Consider the following 19,820-nt stretch of genomic DNA (forward strand, 5'->3'; position numbering starts at 1 on the left):
TCTCTTTCGGGGAGAATACAGCCGGGCTGGGCGAGGGGAAGGAAACTTTCTCACCCCCCCAGGATGCTCCGGATATTTTTGAAAGGGCGGAAGAGTGAGAAAACGAGCAGCGTTTGTAAGGGCATCTCATGCTCTTGAGAAGGTTCCCCCTGACACCTCGCTACTGGGCTTAAAGAGCGGAGCTGGAGAAACTCCTCCCCTTCCCTCTGCTTCTCCTATCCTCCCCCCTCCCTCTGCTTCCCCCCCCCCCCCCATTTCCTAAGGCCATTAAAAAAAAAAAAGAAAATAAAAGGAAAAAAAAAGAAAAGAAAATAAGGAGCCTGGAGTAACTGCGGCCGGTGGGACGGTGGGGAGAGGTGGAAGAGGAGTCTCCCTCTCCAGAGCCATCGCCCAGCACCACGCCTGGGTGAAGGGATGGGAAGCACTGCCATGGACAAGAAGAAAGATGCCTCCAGCAGCAGCAGCAGCAGCAGCAGCAGCAGCAGAAGGAAAAGCTCCAGCCAGAAGAAACTCATGTTGCGAGTGCACATCCCCGTAAGTGGTGCCTTGCGCTTCCTCCCCTTCGGCAGCTGGCGTGACGGGTGCTGGGGCATGTTTTTCTCCGACATGTAGCGCAGCGAAAGGCGGAGAGGTGTTTCCTGCCGCTGAGGTCTGGAGTTTGGGGAATGTCGGGCTGGGGGGGGTGCAGCCCGTGCAACAGGCAAGTCCTCTACATCTGGGGTGGGTTGGAGCACGGGGGGCTCCCCGGGTCTTTGCCCCCCCCCCCCCCCCCCCCCCCGTGCAGCGCTGGGAGCTCAGGGTGCAGCGTCCGTGGCACGGAGGAGCGAGGATAACTCCGGCTGCAACACCGCTCCCCTGCCTGGGCTGTGGGTTTGTTCAGTATGTCTCATCCAGTTCATATGCAGACTCGCAGTACGGTTTAGCGAAAGGTCTGTTCACCCCGAAATGCTGGTTTCAACATCCCCAGGTTTGGCTCTGGGAACTGTCCGTGCCTTGTGGCTGAATCAGAGTGTTTAATCTGACTCTTCCCTCTCTCAGGACTAACCCGTATCTGAATTTCCCAGGGCTGGGGAACCCAGAGCTCGCTCAGATTTGGACACAAGCAGTCTGTTTATTGCCGAAAGAGCAGGGACAGTTGTATTGCCATGGTGGAGCAGACTAGTGAGCCCTGCAGTCTGCTCGCTGACTCTCTTTTGTTTTGTATATTCAAACTATAAAGAAACACACAAGAAATGATAGTATATAGATACAGAATAACCTCAGCCCAGAAGTTTCTCTCTGTTCCCAGTGAGTACTCAAAGGCTGGCTGGCTCTGTCTTCAGAGTTTATGTGCCTTTCAAAACTTTGATTATTGTTTTTCTTTACTATTAGGATGTTCTTGTTATCTATGTAATTATTTAGCTTTTTATTCTTAGGCATGATGTGCTTTTGATTTCAGTGCTTCTGGGAAGAAATGGCAGGGTCCTTGTATCTTTTTCTCTGCAATCTGTTTGTGTTTTTTTAAAAAATCTCATTATATAAAAGTGGGAAACAGTCCTACACGTGTCTCTGCCAGGCCACCAGGGAGCAAAGAGATATTTCTGGTTCTAAGTTTTTCCTTTGTTTTAAGGAAGAATAAGAAGTCAAAGCAAATTTATTAGGTGTCTTGAGTGTGTGGAATAAAATGGAGGAGAAATAAATGGCTCTTCTGCAGATTTCATTTTTTTCTGGGGAGGAATGCAAGCCCAGGAGCCTAAGCCAAACTTCTGGAGTTCTGAGTGCATTCAGTACTAGGAGAAAAGGGTCTGTTTCTGCTAACATGGGTGTTGCCTATGCATTTGTGACTGGAGTTTTTAGGCAATAGTCTTTGCCACGTTACCAGTAGTACTTCACAATAGGGTTGTAAAATACCAGGAAAATAAAATGTAACACACCAAAGCTCCACTCGCCCTGTACACCTTATTCCATTCCACCCTGCCTGCTGCATTGTCTCTGCCATCTCTTTCCATAGCCCCCGCCTCTGACTCAGTCTAGCCAGGAACTTCTGTGCAGCTGGGTCTCCACCTCTGCTCCAAGAAGCTGCATTTTCTGCCTGGTGAAGAGCCATAGGTAGTTTGGGAGATGCTGCGGTTGCTGCAGGATTTTACAGGATCCATCTGGTGCTTTTGAAATACCTTCCCACCACCAGATAACTCTGACCACACTAGTACTTACAGTAATTTTCTCCATTTTATGATTGTGAAGCTAAGGAAGAAAAAGTGCCTAAGTAACTTGTTTGCACTTAAGCATTATTGACAGAGGAAGGCTAATGCTTTTTCCTAATTGCCTCCCTAAGCCCGTAGACAACCCTTCTTCATGAATGTTGCCTTAGTTCTGTCTTGGATGGAACATCATTAGTAGTGGGCCATAATTTTTCATGTTCGTTAATCTCTTGGCTTCATTGCTATGCAGTTTGTCACCTAGGAAGTGGGAGTTATTCAGATATGAGCCTGAAAATGCTTGATATTGCACTGAAGTCAACACAAGTTTTATTGTTCACCCAGTTGGAAGCAATTCAGGATTTGGTCATGAGATAACACCTCCCATCCCTCCTCTCCATCCCCAAAATATGATCCTTCTGTTCCACTCTGCATCATTCTAGCGTTCCTGAAATGGCCTATTAGGCCCAAGATCTTTCAGGTTGTACTCACATTTTTGGTGGTTTTCTGGCAGAGTTTAAATATGACTGTGCTATAAGAAAGAACATTTTTCTCATTCTCCTCATTTGACAGTGGAATCTGCATTTGAAAAGATCCATTTAGACTGTTTTTTTTTCTCTTTCATAACGTTTTCTTGGCTGTTGTTTTGAAGCATCGTTCCTATTATTTCAGTGGCGCCTGTCAGTGTAGATGTAGTTGTCAAGGGAGCTTTCACCAGACAGTAATTTTTATTTTGTCCATCCTCTTCTTTGTTTTACTGTGAGATCATGTTTATTGCTGAGACATGTAATTCTTGCTCATTGAGATCTTCAAATTAGGAACAAGAGAAGGACTAACAAGGCCTGGGTAGGAGGGGAGAGAGGAGTCAATTCTGAAAGAGAAAGCAGCGGGACAGAAAGGTGCTGTTGTGATGCAGGCTATCCTAAAACATATTTATTGGTCACATAGAAATGAAAAAGTAATGACAAATATTGTGCAAAATAAGAGGCGAATAATGCAAAATACACTACAATTAGGTGAGAGGATTATGGAATAATAGACATGTCTGAAAATAAAGTTGTATGCTTTTCTCCCGCTCCCACATATTTTTATTTTTGGGGTTTGCCTGTGACAGCAGGAAAAAATGGATCAATTTAAGAAAGCTGGTTTTGTGTCTTGCAGCACTCCAGGGTATTTCTCAGGTACATCTTTCTCAAACAAGAACAGGACATGATACAGAAAGTCTGGAAACACTATTTTCACCTTCTTTCTGTGCTTAGTCTCCTTCAGCACAAGTGGGTGGTACCCAACCCTTGCTTCTGGGAATAGTGGTAGACCACTAAGTTCCTGCCAGTTGGGTTTCCTAGCTGCTCTCAACTTGTCGTTCAGTAGCCAAGAGTAAAGTGGAGGCCACTGTATTCTGTTAGCACGGCAGGGAAGTATTTCCTAAATTGTTGGACTAGTTGAACAACTTTTTGTTTTGTTTGTTTGTTGTTTTCTTTGCAGACAGACAACTGACTAACAAACTAATAATTTAGATGTACCATAATATAATTGCAGGAGCCTTGATATGACGGAGGTCATATCAACCTCCGTCTTTCCCAGCAGCACGTTCTGAAGTCCTGAAATTAGAGATGTCTAAATGGAAATTTCTGGTCCAAATATCTTTGAAAGCTGCTACAGATTTGAATAGAAACCTTTGCTCTTTAGATGCATCACATCTGTAATATGAAGACATTAGCGTTATAAAATTCCTTTTTAAGCCATCAGAAGTTAATGCTTGCGCATTGCTTTGAACATTTTAAAACCTCTATTCTAAGATGGGACGCAATTGTCTGCTGAGTAGGAGCTTACAGCAGTGAGATCAGTATGTTCTTTTGTCATCTTGCAAAATTGATCTGTTCTAATGTTAACATTACCATTTTAATCCGGTGTTACTGCAAAAGAAAATGAGAGATTCTGCTCTTGCGTACTTTGAATTTCATCTGGGATAGTTCAGTCAGTGCCAGCAAAGTTATGTTGTATTTACACTAGTGCAACCGAGGGCAGAACCTGTCTCAAGAGCGTCACCGTGGCAAGTGCCAAGCACCTGCTGCTCCCAGCAGGTGGAAATTGCAGAACCTTGGCACTTCCTCGGATTTTTCCCAAACGCATCACAAGGTGACTTTTTATTCAAAAGAACAAAGAGGGTGGTTTTTTTTTTCAGTAAGGACAAAAATAACATCTGCAAATGAATATAAAAACATCTTTCAGTTCAGTGAAGTGGCTGTTGTCTCTGGTACTTCAGCCCTGACAGCAGAGTTGATGCACTAGAAGGGTGCTCTTAGAGATCACGATCCTTTATTTTCAATGTCACACAAACAAACATCTCTGCACAATTTCTCCCACTTCTTTGTCAACCACTATGGTTTTGAACAGACTCCTCAATGTGCAAATTTATCACTGTTTCCAGGCCTGTTGTTATGTTGGGATGGCAGGCTGAAACATCAGATGGCTTAAATATTTCTAACCCGATAGATGACAATGATGTTCTGACAGCTAGTGTTGGCTTGGGCTCTGCCCCTCCATCTTGCTTTCCACACTTGTGAAGTCATTAATGGCTGCATGCCTAATAAATTACAGTGAAATGATTTTTTTCTGTCACAGTTTTTGCAGGGTAATTCTTGTCTCCCAGTAATTGCTGGGTGGGCTGATGAGAACAGCACTTCAGTCTAGAGATCATTTTAGGAAGCTGCAGATGAGGAATAAGCTGGTCAATTATTTCAAGGAGATGAGGCAATCAGCTTCCAACGTGATCTAGGAATGAAAAAAATGTTTGTTTTCTTGGGAAAAGGAGGTGGGGTGAGAGGGAGACAGAGGAGAGAGGAATGTTTCCCTAAAATTAACTGTACAACTGTCCTCCCCCTTGCTGTCACAGGGCAGACTCTGAGTTGTCCTGAGCCTGTGTGGGTTTGAAGTTTAAATTTGGATTCCTCCCTGAAGGGCTGATATATTAAGGATCTCAAAGGGCAAGAGGTATTTGCTCAGGAGTGTTGAGATTGCACTTTGAATCTATCTGAAAGAAAAAAGAAAGGATTCATATTTGCAGTCATAATAACTGCCACTGTAATTAAGGAAGCTCTTCGTCTTTTTGGTCTTAAAGCATAACACAAAGTGATCATCAGCATATTGAAAAAGTACTGCTTCTTTAAAACATCACTTTTTCTGGTAGGAGATTCTACTCCTAAGTGGTCTCATCCAACCTCCTTTATTTGTATCTGTGAGCCTGTGAGGGCTGTGGGCTCGGAGGAATGTGAATTTCCTTGGAGGAATAAGTCATAAATGTGGAAGAAACCTCACAGAAATGTGGATGGTGAGACTTTTGGCCTCAGGGAAGGTTACTCAAACAGTGCTTATTGGGAATTACTGAAGCAGAAGAAAATGCTTCTAGAGGGATCAGGAGTGAAGTGGAAAGTAGTGATCTCCACATGGGAGGCTCCAGTGCCTGTTCACAGACCTGCAAGGTTCAGCTTCTGCCCAATTTCACCTGGGCGCCACATTGCATTCAAGGGAGCTACTCAGATGTGTCTGAAAGCAGAATTTGACCCTGAAGACAGGATTCACCAATCATTTTGTTGATGATGTATGGACAGCCATGGAGGTAGGTTGGTGTGCCTGTGTGCTGGCTTGGCAAGGCTAATGGGAGTAGAAAGGAGCCGAAACTGTGTCAGCATGGCTGTTGGTAGAGCAAATTATGGACATATCCATTGAGTGAATTACCACATGTAATTCTCATCCCTTTGAAGAAGAGCTGAATTTATATCGAAAGGCATCCCATATATATGAATACATGGAATAATGAAAGAGCAGAGTTGGTTATGAGCGAAATGAAGCATGAAGGAAGACATCAGTAGGAGACAGGAGATGTCACAGAATATGTCTGTCTGGCATAGAAATAGCCCCTTTGTGGGGCCTTTGTGTTACCCTAGACCGATCATCAGGCTTTGACAATTAGCCTGCTTTCAGGGCCTGATCTGGTTGCAGAGGACTGCTGTCTCGATTTTCTAATATTGTTTGCCCTGTAGACATACTGGAGAAAGTGTTATGGCCTAACAAATAGGAAGAGTTATGCATGTCTTCAAAGACCAAAAAGCAGCTTGAATGTATCATCTTGAACGGAGTATGGTTTTTCTCCTGGAAAGGAGAACTTACGAATATAAGATGTCATCAATAAATATAAAATATTATTGGTGGTTTGGTGATATAGTGCTATGCTACTACTGAACTATTCCTAGTACTAGCAGTGAGTTGAAACAGTGATGTGTATGACAATTTCTGCCGCAGAATGATTTTTTGTGTTTGTTTTTAGGTAGTTGTAGAAATTGGAATATAATGCTTCAGTTTAGTGTTTGCTTCTGTAATACTGTCTCTGTTAAGTTGCTTGCACGTAACTACATATGAAATCTTTAAAGCATGAAAGCATTATTTACATGGTAGAGAACCAAACCATAACATGGTACTTCAGTTTTTGACATTGAGGATTCATAGAATGGTATGTAGTGTCCTTTCAATTTTCATATAATTTAGCATGACAGTAAATTACATTATGTAAGCATGACTTAGTGGGATGCATAGCAAATGCATTGCAGTATGTGTTTCATGGTTGTCATTTATATCACATACCGTGATTGTTCAGACCTTATGGTCATTATTGCAAAGGGTGCCTGTGACCTTCTGCTCCAAAACCAGAACCTATGTCACCAGCTGAAGACTTAATCTGTTTTTGCAATCAGGGTGATAGAGCTATATTCCTTTTTTAAGCCACATTCATAGATCTGGAGTTTCATTAGGAGGAAGCGTGTGCATTATAAGCATTATCTGCCATGTTATGAAGCCTTTTTCATAATTTATTCACAACAGGCATGCAATTTTCAGGCATCCTTTCATGTCAGTAATGCTGCTGGAACAATGAAAATAAGAAAGTATTCTGCTTCTGCAAGCTGAAGAAAGAAAAGCTATCTGAGTGGTTGGAGTGCTAACTTACAGCACTTCAGAACACAGGATTTTCCTGCTCGGTTGTAGGCTGACTAGTGGTCTTTTATGAATGACTGAAGTTCGGGTCTGGTTTGTGGAAGCTACGTGCCTATTGATTCCTTTAGAAAAATTTGGAAATGTTTTCCATGGAATTAGAGAAATCAGTACTTGGTGAGCTAGATTAGGGGTAAAATTTGAATTGCTCTAATTTTGCTGCCTAGCCATAATCTCTGACAAGTTTCCACGGATTCAGGACTGTTCTATGCCTTTAAATAGTTGTGCATTTAATATGTTTGCTAAGCCTGTGTTGTCTTGCTTTTGGTGGTCTTTAAAAGGTGTAACTGCTAACAAGTGTTTTTACAGAATCATGGAGTAGTTGAGGTTGGAAGAGACCTCTGCAGGTTGTCTAGTCCAATCCTCCCGCTGACTGCAGTCAGCTAGAGCAGGTTGCTCAGGACTATGTCCCATCAGATTTTGAGTATCTCCTGGGATGGACACAGCACAACTTCATTGCTCTGAAAGAATGCATTTGGGCAAGTGAAAGCTCCTTGAGACGAAATACTGTTCAGCCACTACACGGGCACATTGAATTTAACCCCACAGTTGTTTGGATCTTGTCCCAAAAGCATATTGTCCATCTGGGGAGTGAAATCGGATATGGCTGTGTAGTGTAGAGACTTCTGGGAAAACCATGTTCTGAGACGGGAGTTGAAACTGGAGGCACAATAGTCCCAACAAGGCTTGTGGAAGAAAGGGCCAGTAAGGAAGAGAGAAAAAAAGGTGCTTAGTCAGTGTTATCACAATATGTATGGGAGTTTGCCAGCTTCTCAGCAGAGCATTGCATCTTCTGGAACATGGTTTTCATCGTGCATTGTCATTCCTTTTGCATAAATTAATTAGAGCGGGATTTGCTGTTACTCAGTATTAATCATGGCTTCTGTGTTGGAAGTGTGATCTAAACCAAGAGGCATGAGGAAAGACAGTTAGGAATCAGAGCACTAAATCATCACCTAGCTGTCTGAATCTCTATCCACTGTATTGCCTGAGGTTGGGCAGAGGGGAGTCCTTGATGTAAGCTTTGCATTGCTGAATGGCTGAAGCTTGAGGTCCACAGAGAATAAACTTTTAAAGTATCAGTGTGCCACACCGAATCACCTTATGGGATGTTCTTTCCATCCATACTGAATACTGTTGAGCTAGATGTCTATGCATGCATAAGGCTACATATGTTAGTAAAGACAAACTTGCTGAAGAATTTAAAGCCTTGATAGATGTTCTAGAGTGGAGGCCAGTGAGAGGAAACGACGTTGCCCCTGCAGTACTGATATTCAAGTAGATGGCTGGAGTTTAAGCAACTTGCCCCATGTTGTACAGGAGTGTGACAGTTGGACTCATGAAGTCTTGAGACCTAGTTCACTTATCTTAACCATAAACCCAACCTTCTTCTTACGGTATTTGTCGCATAAGGATCCATGTACAAACTCGATCTAAGTCAGCAGTGATGGAAAGTATTTTTCCTTTTGCCTTTTGAAAATATGTGTGAAGTGAAAGGATTCCAGTCTAATGTCTACAGACAGTCGTGCTGTGTCCTAAAATAACAGTTAGGACTCTTTTGGCAGTCTGATCAGCAAGACCAAGGATTGAAGATATTAGATAAATTAAAGGAGACTATATTAACTTCCAGCATCAAAAGTGGTACTTCAGTGAGTATACCTAATTATCACACCCTCCACGTGGTTCATGTGGTTGCTGAAAGTTGTGAAACATTAGTCTTTTTTTTTTTTCTGAATAGCTGGTGGCACATCAGTTGTAGAGTTCTTGAAACAAGGCATCTGCAGGCATTTAGAATCATAGAATCATAGAATGGTTTGGGTTGGAAGGGACCTTAAAGATCAGCTAGTTCCAACCCCCCTGCTGCGGGCAGGGACACCCTCCACTAGACCACGTTGCTCAAAGCCCCATCCAACCTGGTCTTAAACACTTCCAGGGATGGGGCCTCCACAACCTCTCTGGGCAACTTGTTCCAGTGCCTCACCACTCTAACAGTAAAGAATTTCTTTCTAACATCTAATCTAAATCGACCCTCCTTCAGCTTAAACCCATTTAGCATGTAGTCATCTATAAACTCAAGCAGATGGGATTTGGGACATCCGAACCAGCACTTTACCAGCCATGTTCAACCTACAGCACCCTCCAAAAAGTTTGTAGGCATCCTGTCTCCATTCCTGCACTCCAGTGACTTGTCCTTCTAGTTGCTGGAGCTGGGCATTCCCCAATACTGATGCCAGCTAGCGCAGGAGACAGAATACCAGCATGGTCTCACCACTATTCTTCTGGGATAATCCTTCCACTAATGCTAGATCAACTCTACATTTTAATGGGAAAATGGAGAGCTTCTGCCATATGAGAAGTTGAGCCAACATTATTTATAAACATAAGATTTATAGCCTGAAATGAATAGGAGGTAGAAGATGTTATTCTGCTGTTCTCTTTGCCCTTTTATTTAGCTAGTTGCTGTTGAAGGTAAATACTAATTTAATAGACTTCTTTTAGTTGGGTGATGATTAATTATACATTTTTCTTATATTTTATATGTTGTTGAGAATGACTGTATGTGCTTTAAGCTATGCAGAGGCAGGAGAGTACATGCTAGCATTTTTCTTTATAAAGTAATACCAGTAATTCAAAAACTGCAATTACTTCAATTCTTTTTTCTGTATTGTGTACTTAGAGTTCTGGCTTCTTTCACTGTGGCAGACCTGTGCAGGCATCATCAGTTGGCATGCAAAAGTTGCTGTTAAATGAACTCTTCTGATTTTCAGCTGTAAAACACTGAAGCCGGTAAAAGAGGAAACATGCCTTACTTAACCATGTGCAGTAGTGGGCTAGTCTCCATTACTTAGTAAGACAAAAATGTTTTTCACCCAGTATTCATCAGCTCTCTGGGCGGACCTCAACCAATAGTTACCAAGGCAAAGCAAGCTGCTGTTCACCAGTTGGCTTTGTTAACAGACTATGTACATGCTCCTATCCCACCGCCATGCTGAATAAAACATGTTGCCTTACAATTCCTTCTTAGGTAGCCAACATGTTTTATTTTCATGGAGTACATTGTCAGATAAAACAAGTGAGTGGTAACTTGGAAAGCCTTGGTAACTTGTTGACTTTTGATATCCATCTGTCTATAATCCGAGATCCAAAAATCTGAGAACAACAGATGACTCAAGTTTACTTGAAATGCCATTCACAAGATTAATCCTTGAGGAAAAAAAAAAAAAAGGTGCTAAGAAGCCTAGTAATTCAGAGAGATGGGATTTTCAAAAGAATTTAGGCACACTAGGTCCCTTTGCAGCATTTGAAGATCCTACTAGTCCACTTGCATCAGGAAGTCCTCAAATGCATTTGAAAATCGAGCTTTATGTCTTCCAGGCTTTCAAGATGCCATTCTTCCCCCTCTGCTATTATTCCTGTATTACAAAACAGAAGCTGATTTTCCTACTTTTCCACTCCCAATAACATTCTCTTGCACCTGATAGCTACAATGGAAAAAAAAAACCAAAACCCCAAGTCAGAAGCTTGTTTTTCATGGAACAGAGATTGAAAGTAATACTAGGAAGTAATTTGGGAAGAGATAAATAGCAGCTGTTCTCTTGATGATAAAGACTGAAACTAATACTGATACTTAGTGCAGTGCAATCCGTTGTGACACATGATAAAGTCTATGTACGACTTTCTGTTTGGTCAAGAGTGACCATATCATAAACACTTCAGAAAGAAATTCCTTTTCTGTTCCCTTCAGTTTTTCAATGTAATTTAAGAAAAAGCTGCAATAATTTAAAATTTGAGAGAATTTTTTATTTGTATATTTTTTATCTGTGTAAACTTTTAAAGCTTTGTGAACTACAGTAGGCATTTAATGTGTTTAGACTCACTGTGGACAGTAATTTCAAATTTACTTTCAAATATAAATGTTTTAAAAGGAAAAATATATTTCACCGCCATCATCTGCATATACTTTTTGTCAGCATGTTTATGAAGCAGAGGTATATATGGGTTTAAAGGTATTTGGAGTTCTGCAAGTCAGTGTCAATATTGCTTTGTGGGCTGCTGCTTGTTGAGGTCACTGGAGAGAGATGGGAGGACAAGGGAGCTCCTCAGGTTGTGAGAAGCTGATGGGGTAACCAGCTTAGTCTTTGAAATTTCTCTATACATATCAGTTATAAAAAAAGCTTTTAGTCTGGACTGTATTTGGGTTGAAGTAACTGAGGAAGAGGCACACACGTAAAAGCAAAGGCTGCTGATACCAATGGCAGTGATCAGTATATGGACTTTCATGGATGAGAGTTGGAACACACAGGCTGAACATCTGGGGACATATGTTTGCGGATCACCTTCTCTTGGAGGAATGGTAAAATCTAATTTCTCTAGACTTTAGCAACAAAATGAGAGGAAATATTAAGTATACAGTCTAAGGAAACATCCATTTTCAGAGAAGATATTTCTAAGAGTTCATTTCCAGAGAGCAATAGGTACTTTTGATTATGTTTTATGGTCTTGAATGTTCTGTGCACTTGACTAGAGTAATTTAAAAAACATGTAAGGACACAAGTGCAGAGCCTGTGTGTGTGTGAAGGGAAGCTGCCCTCTGTGCAGCTGTTTGCTATAAACTGAATACAGTCAGTGTGTATGTACAAGCTGGCAAATTGCTCATGTTGCAGAGAAATGAGCTGTGATGGAAAAGGCAATAGATATTTAATTATTTCAGAAAAAACATTATGAATATGCTTCTGCCTGATGTTAAAACATCTGGATTTAGTTTCTAGTTGTACTAAGATTATTTTCAATTTCACATCCTGTGTTTTAATGTCACAAAACAAATAGAACAACGAGCTGACTTTGTATCTTGACCTTTAGGCTGTTTTTATTTCTGGTGGGCTTTGGGTTTTTTTGGTTTACAAGACTAGGTAATTTAAAGTCCAATCACCTGGGGTATTGTGCTAAGAGATTAAGGCATATTAATTTGAGTCCTACTGTCCCAGATAATTGTAAACCAGGACTAACTTTCTTCTCTCTTGTCTCTGTCTGCTTCCCTGCATACGGCTGTTCCTGTAGAAGGCCTCCAAGTCATGTCATGTCAAATAATGCATGGTCTTCAGAGCTCACTGGGGGAGAGAAAAGTCTGGGAACAATGTGAACAGGCACAGCCAGGCACTTCCACTAATTGTTGGTGTGGACGATGGAATACAAAAGCAGAAGGAGGGAGGGGGGAATGGAAATGTGTCTTGGTGTGGAAATGACGGTGTAAAAACAAATATGCCCAGGCTTGCTCGTGGGGAATGTACATGTTGCACAGGAGAACTCCCACAACAGGAATCCTCTGCTTTAGTCTGCCCCTGCCAGATAATTTAAGAAGGTTTCTTTTTTTATTAATTTACCTCTAGAGGCTTTCTTGGCTATTTAGGGATATGGACCTGAGCAACCATGAATTTTAACAGGTAGTGGGAATTTACTGCTGAGCTAGCTTGAAATTATATGTTAATTTTTGGTTCTAGTTATTTGGTATTGCCTAAATGTTGGGAATGGGAAATTTAAATGAATTAATGATTAATGTAACATGCTAGAGGCATTTCAAAATATATTCTGCTGAAGTGGAATTAAATATCTAAGGGATTCTTCCATAGTGGGTCCTGTAACCCAAAGCAGATCAATTATATAGAATAAATAAATTAGAATAAAATGACATATTTGAGTTTCTTTTATTCATAATATAAACCAGAATTTCCTCTCCAGAACTGCTGGACTGAAATATCTATACTGTATTTCTCTTAAACTCTTAAAAAAACCCAACAGGTAAAGACAGTGATGAAGGGATGACCATTTGGTAGCATGAGCCTGAAAATGGAACATTTATCCTATAGGATGGGAGCTATATGAAATTATGAGCAATTGAAAATGAAGTTAGTAAAGTTAGTGAGATTCATAAAGTAAAATGAGTAGATTTATACTTTATTACACAGTGGAAGTTCTGCTACACAGGGAAGCTACCAGCCCGTGCTGGGATTCATCATCCCCTGGAGATTAAAACACTCTTTACATCAAGGAAACAGAAAACACAAGTGATACACAGGGCACTTGCATGTTCATCTATGGCCAAAAGTTCATCATACTTACGCTGAAAAGGAAATATTTTTGCAGTGAAATGCAACAGCTGCAATTAGTAATCAGCACGATGCAACACAATTGGTAAAAATCCAAATGCTTACTTTATCCATTTACTAAATGAATCACAAACATCTAACTGAACCGAGAACTATTATGGAGGCAAGAAGAAAGGGAACAGCCAACAGAAACACCAATTTGTTGATTATATAATGGACCTATCATTAGTAACTTGATTATGCCAATGCAATTGCTTTTTCTCCAAGATAGATACTTGTTCCTACCAGGGCTGACTGATCTTGAAAAGCAGTCTGATTATGCCAGAGTGTGTTTTAAATGGAAAATAATAATAGAGTTAAGGAAAATGGAAAACTATTTACCGATAGAAATATGATTGCTGATAGCATTGCAGAAAAGTGAGAAAGCAGAAGAATAGGATGGTTTATCCAAGGAGTTAGATTTATCCCTTTTTAGTTAAAATTATGTAAATTCAGTGTTGTGAAAGTTATCAGGACAGCCCTGAAGACTGATTGTGGCTCAGAGCGCAAATCAAGTTCATAATACAAAATTCCCCACAGCGGTCCATTGTGGCGCTTCTATTTTGACAGGCAGGATTGGCCTTCCAGCAATTACTGCTGAAGATATTTATCACTGCAGTGTGGAAATCCGACTTCCTGGCACTGGGCTGGGAACTTCATTTCACAGCGATCTCCTAAACATCTTTGCTGACTAAGACTGATTTTGAGCGTGTTGCCAAAATATTGTAGTTTCTCAGTCTTCTTCCCAGTCTTTCATTATTTCACATCAGATTTCTCTTTATTACGTGTTCCTATTTTTGTAATCCTGTGATTTCTGAAAGCTGCTGTACCCTCCATGCAAGTAATATTCCCTTAGCAGTATCCCCCCAGCCAAAAGCACTAGCTGCTATCTCTAGATACAGTTTCTAAAACCCACCACAATCGCAAAATACAAACACCACAGAAATCAATCTCAGAGTTCCATGTTGGGTCTTTATGGAATGGATTTTCAGTTTTCTTTACATCCCTGAGACATGGGTAAACGTCAGGGATGATTATCAGGTTTTTCATAAATTTTGATGACTTTGGCTGCCCGAGGGTGGGATACTTAGTGCTAATGGGAACCACAAGGCTCCTGCTGTTTCATGGAGGATACCCACAACTAGCATTTTAGGGGATTTAAAGAATATTTTTTTGGCTTAAGTGACCTGTTCAGCACAGAACGGGGAGCGGCTGAACCTGCTGGAAGATTTCCAGTCGTATGAGCTGCTCACCACTAGATATGCTGGGTGTGATTCTGGTGTTACTTGCCTTAGCGGGAATATTTTCCCTGTCATCACTGAAACTGCTGTCATCAGTGGGGTTGGAGCTGGCGGCACTATTTCTGCACAAGATGAAAATGTTAAGATTTTGTTATGACTCTCTGCAGCTTAGAGCGATGGGAGAAGGAACCACCTAAAGTTTGTGAGTGTATAAAGTATAAATGAACAAAGTATGGTGTACTGGTAAATACTCCATCAATGGATACCAAAGTATTGGTTTGGTTTTTTTTCAATTTTGCAATCATTCAATTTGACAAACATCTAAGTTTCTTCTGGATGTTCTGCCGAGAGCTTTCTCTCCTTGCAGACAACTTTTACAGCGCTGCTTACCACAAATCTTACCACATTTAACAGGACTGTGCAAAAAGCCTGATATAAGAGATCTGTGATGGAGATGGGAGAGTGAAACCAGGGTAGGGAGGTATTATATGGCTAATGCTATGATTCACCCTCTCTGCTATTCTGATTGTGTTACAACTGTAATTCTGTAGCTGTGGTTTCTTCCAGTGGTCTAAATTGGGAGGCAGGTAAGAGGTTGAAGTCACTGTGAGCCAGAAAACCTAAAATATCTCTGTGAGTATTGGCAAGGTGCCCAGACCAGAATAAATATCAGCCTTTCTCTTTCACATCCCCCTTGTAGAGACAAAATACAAAAAAGGCCAAACAGAATTCTGACAGACCGTATTTTGTTTAAATAGAGGCCTGGTAACTATATGAGATCAAGAGACAGTTATAAGGCAAAGTCCTGTACTTTATATGGATTTATAACAGTCATTTAAATAAAATATGCCTTTGTGCACAGTCTAAGGATCTGTAAATTCAAACTGTTTTATGTATGTTTGCATAATATATGGGTTTTTATGTGTAGTACATATACTTGGCTAGATTTTTTTTGTTGGAATCATCATGGTGATTTAGTTAACGTTGTTTTTTTCTCTGAGCATCGTGTCAGAATTTATCACGATCTATTTAATAGGAAAAAAACCTTCTTTTATCTGTCCCAATTTGCACACAAGGTCAGTTCCGAGGAAGGCTTGACTTTTCTGAGAAGCTTCCAGAAGTTCCAAGAAAGGTTAATTTCCATCTGGTAATTAATTAAAAATAGGCCTTAAGAAGTTTGTATTTTCCTTTCTAGGATATTCTGTTACTCAGGCTTTTCGGCACTGCTGCCCATAAGTCTGTGTGTCATTTTACAGGACTTCTCAGAAAAGGATCCATGATACCAGTGGAAGGACAGGTCTCACCTCCAACGGCTGGAGCTAGAGTTCTTGGTCTGGCACATTGGTTGGGCTGCACAGAAGGTTTTAACTTTGGGAGGGAAATTTAATGATATGTTCTGACAAGCCTTAACATTTTCTTTCTCTTGACTTTTTATTGTTGGGAAATTACATGTAAAGCAACTGTGACTAGTGCAACATATTTTTCATTCTATGTATAACAACTTCAACGCTAAGTCTTTTCCAAGTATATGTATTCATTAAGCTGACCATAGAAATTCAGTCAAACATAAACTCAGGTATTGCTGGTAATTCATTAACAGATTAATCTAAAACTTTGTCCAAAGCTTTAGTTTCTGAATCAGGTCATGAATGTCTTATTTCCTCACCAGTCCAAAAATATGCAGTCGATTTGGTGGCTAAAGCCAAGTCTAGCCAGACTGTGAGCAACCTCCTAACCACAAGCTTGCTTTATCTTGGATCCAGCTGTACTACTTCTTCCACGTGTCAGGGCTGTAGAGGAAGAGGATATCCTTGAAGTGTGAAACATGACAGTCTTGACCCTACACCTGATGGTTTTGTTCTTGATCTTGAAGGGAGCATGTAGCCCAAACCAAACGCTCGCTCCACTGACCTTCTGGCAGTTAGTTACTTGGCTGGGTACAGAGTATGTGGCGTAATCTCTGGAACTGATACAAACCATCTCATATGAAAAGCTCTGAAGTGCTTTAGAAGTTATGTTTTGCCATATATGACTGACATATAGATAGATCTGGGACAGAGATCACTAGGTGTTTCACTGGTGCTTAGCAGTGCTAGGAAAATTTATGCAGGAATTCAAGAAAATTACTTCATCTGGAATATCTGATAGGGAGGACTTTGCCAAAAAACACAATGTGTTGAACAGAGTTTGGAGTCAAAATTAATTTTCTAAAGGAAAGCATTGTGAGATCTTGAACGGGCGCAAGCAGTTTACTTCTCTGTGTCTAGAGAAAAACATGTTTTTGTTCATTCCACGTAAACTCAAGTGCCTCTGTAACACTTTGCCTGCCTGCATTGGCCCTGGTTTGGAGGGGTTCATAGTGAACCAAGTAATATCAATGCCCTAATTACTCTGAAATGTAAAATATCATCGATCATCGGACTGTCGATTCTTGGGTACATGCAAGATCCGGATGTTCCCCAGTCTCATCTTGTTATCCATATGCTATTCCGTTTATCCTCTGTAGATCATAGCTCTTATCAGACAAGTGTACTCTCTAATATCAACCATCTGTGCACTCAAGTTTTCACTTACACCTTCAACATGGGGAGACCTGCTTTATTTGAACTTGCCAAAGAAGTGGACTCTTGGAGGATATCCAGGTTTTTATTGATGGGGTATTTGATCCAACAAATGTTTTAGAACTCTCCTCAAAAGAAAGCCTGGTGAGAGAGCCAACATAACATAATAACCCTGATGCACTGCCCTCCTCCATCTCCTTCCTTCTGCAAATTTCAAAATGTTCAGGAGAAATGGTTGAGTTAATAATACCCATGTTGCCCTGGAAGTATCATTATTTCTGATTTAAAGCTTGGAAAGCAAAAAATAGAACAAGTAATTCACCCAAGTCTATAGCAAGCCAGAAAGTGGAGCTCAATGGCTCCCTAGTCTTATACATAAGTTAAAAAAAACATAGTGCTTAAAGCCAGACTGTTCCAGGTAATTCAGCACTGGCAGATGTCTTGGCCAGCTCTACTGCTGATTCTGCACTGACTTGATATGGAGCTTGTCATATATAAGATCCACTGTAATGAGGCTCCCTTTGACCTCAGGAGTTTACCTGTGATGAGGTCTGTTGCCAGACTCCTGTGTCAGTAGATTTGCTGTCTTCGGTTGTGGATGAAGTCAATTTGACCCAGTTGAGGAAGAATCAGATAGCACCGTGAGCCTATGGCTCCCCATAAAACATCATTTCTCTGCCATTCATTGTTGTTAGGGCTGAATGGAAATAAGCCGGTGTTAAATACGGGGTGGGAAAGTATAGCCTTGCCTTAAACTGAGTACAGCTGCTCTTTTGTTACTCGAGCTGTAAGCCAGGGCAAGCAGTGTTTTGGCGTGCTCTTGGCTCCATAAAAGCACTGCTGAGGGAGCAACGGAAGTTACTCCCACTATTTTAAAAGACAGGTCACCAGACTCCCAAAGTTACAGCAGCTGATGCCTCTGGAGAGCCGGCTGTTCCCTAAGCCCTGGGGAGAGCTGAGGAAGAGCGTATGCTGTGAAGGACGCCCTCACCGTGGGAACTGTGGTTTGAACCTGGAAAGACGGTGACAAATCAGTTCAGCATTCTCCCAATGAGGGTCTGTTCTTTCTAGATGTGATAAAAGTAGTCTTCCAGGTGGCTGAGACAGGTGAAAGTAGGGACCATGGTGGTGGCTGGTCAAATGCTTGAAATACCAGTGCTGTATAATGCTGTGTTCCCTTTCCCATCCATTTTCAGGAAGTTGGGTTTTTTTCTTCTTTTCTTTCTCTGTCCTGTTTTACTTGTAATTTCACTTTTAAAGCTTTTCCTTCCTCTTTCTGAGCTTCTCTTTTAAATCTATTAAAAAGACATTTCTTTCAGATTCACAGAAATAGTGTTTGCTTGCTTATTTGCTTTTCCAGGCTGTTCAGTAGGTTATGGAGATAATTTCTGCTTGTTGGCTAGCTTGCATAGGTCGGATCATCTCGATTCCCCTTTGGAGTCATTATACAGCTCTTTGTTAAATCTTGGGGCATTTGAGACTCTTGTATAAGCTGATGATCCGTTTTTATGAGTAGCATCCCATGTTTGTCATGTATATATGTATATGGGTGTGCCTGCATACACCCATATTTCCATGCAGCACATTTGATGTGAGGTTTTCAAGAAGGACCAGAAGCATGGCACTAGGGAGCAAGGACTTCTTATGACAAGTTTTGTATGTTTTGATGCAGGTTTAGCAAAAGAATGTGGCTGGTATACTCTGAACACTGAAAGGGTCACTGTCTGACATGCAGCCACGTGTTGTGTACCAGTCTCTTTCCAAAGCTGGAAAACAGTTCAGAATTAACCTTTCTGAATAATCGTATACTTTTATGTTGACCCTCACACTATACATAGAATGACTCCTTTCCAGATGTCCATAGCCCTTCCTGATCTTCCAGTCATTAGACATCTGAACTGTTTCTGTTCTGCAGATCTGTCAGCTGTTGGGTCTCCACAACAGGAGCAGAACTTCTTGAGCCTAGAAAAAAAATGCTGGGAATGATTATTATTCCTTTCCCTTGTTGCTGCAGAAGATGCATAAAGCAAGGAGGAGCCTTCTTTAACCTGCCATTTATTTCCAGTTCCTGTTCCTGTAGGAAAATCCTGCAAGCACCCTCATTATATCTTCCTTGTAATAAACTTCACCAGTCTGAAAAGTAGTGATGTTTCTTGTTCTCATTAGACCTTTCCTCCAGAATTTCACTCTTTTCCCTTCCTAATTTCCAACCTAAATTTATTCACAATCAGTTTCCATTTTCTAATTGTACCCACAAAGCGTCCTTTATCTCTCTTCTCCCTCATTGGTGTTTATCCACCTTATGTAACTTTGGAGAAGGAGTGCAAACGCTCTCAGCTGTCAACTGCGAAACTAAGTGAGCCAAGCTCTTTTAGTCACGTCCCACAAGAGAGACTCTGTGTTCCTCTCATCGTCAAAACAGTCTTTTGGTGCACCTGTTCCCAGCTGAATTAACCTTTCTTGAGCAGATGACCAGAACTGTACACATTATTCCAGATGAGTTTTCACTGTGCTAATATATATATATGGTATTAAAGCTTTTTATCTGCTCTGGAGACTTCCTGGTGCATGCTCTAATCACACATGCTTTATCCATAGCGGCATTACAATGATAGCTCCTAGTTAACCTTTTGAGACAGGTACGCTTTGGTT

General features: G+C 41.0%; 1 protein-coding gene across 2 annotated transcripts in view; it reads left to right on the forward strand.

Moving 5' to 3' along the window:
- The first annotated feature begins 296 nt into the window (after window positions 1–296).
- The window catches only part of PRKAG2 (protein kinase AMP-activated non-catalytic subunit gamma 2), a 223,771-nt gene continuing 204,247 nt past the window's right edge, over window positions 297–19,820 (forward strand). The window contains exon 1 of one of the 2 annotated variants that reach the window (XM_075746692.1): window positions 297–534. In XM_075746692.1, the coding sequence (XP_075602807.1) occupies window positions 415–534 (120 nt within the window). In that variant the 5' untranslated portion in view covers window positions 297–414. The remainder of the gene's footprint in view (window positions 535–19,820) is intronic. The other variant, XM_075746691.1, reaches the window with a different exon arrangement.

The sequence above is a fragment of the Balearica regulorum genome, chromosome 2, assembly GCF_011004875.1.
Source record: "Balearica regulorum gibbericeps isolate bBalReg1 chromosome 2, bBalReg1.pri, whole genome shotgun sequence".
Taxonomy (NCBI): Eukaryota; Metazoa; Chordata; class Aves; order Gruiformes; family Gruidae; genus Balearica; species Balearica regulorum.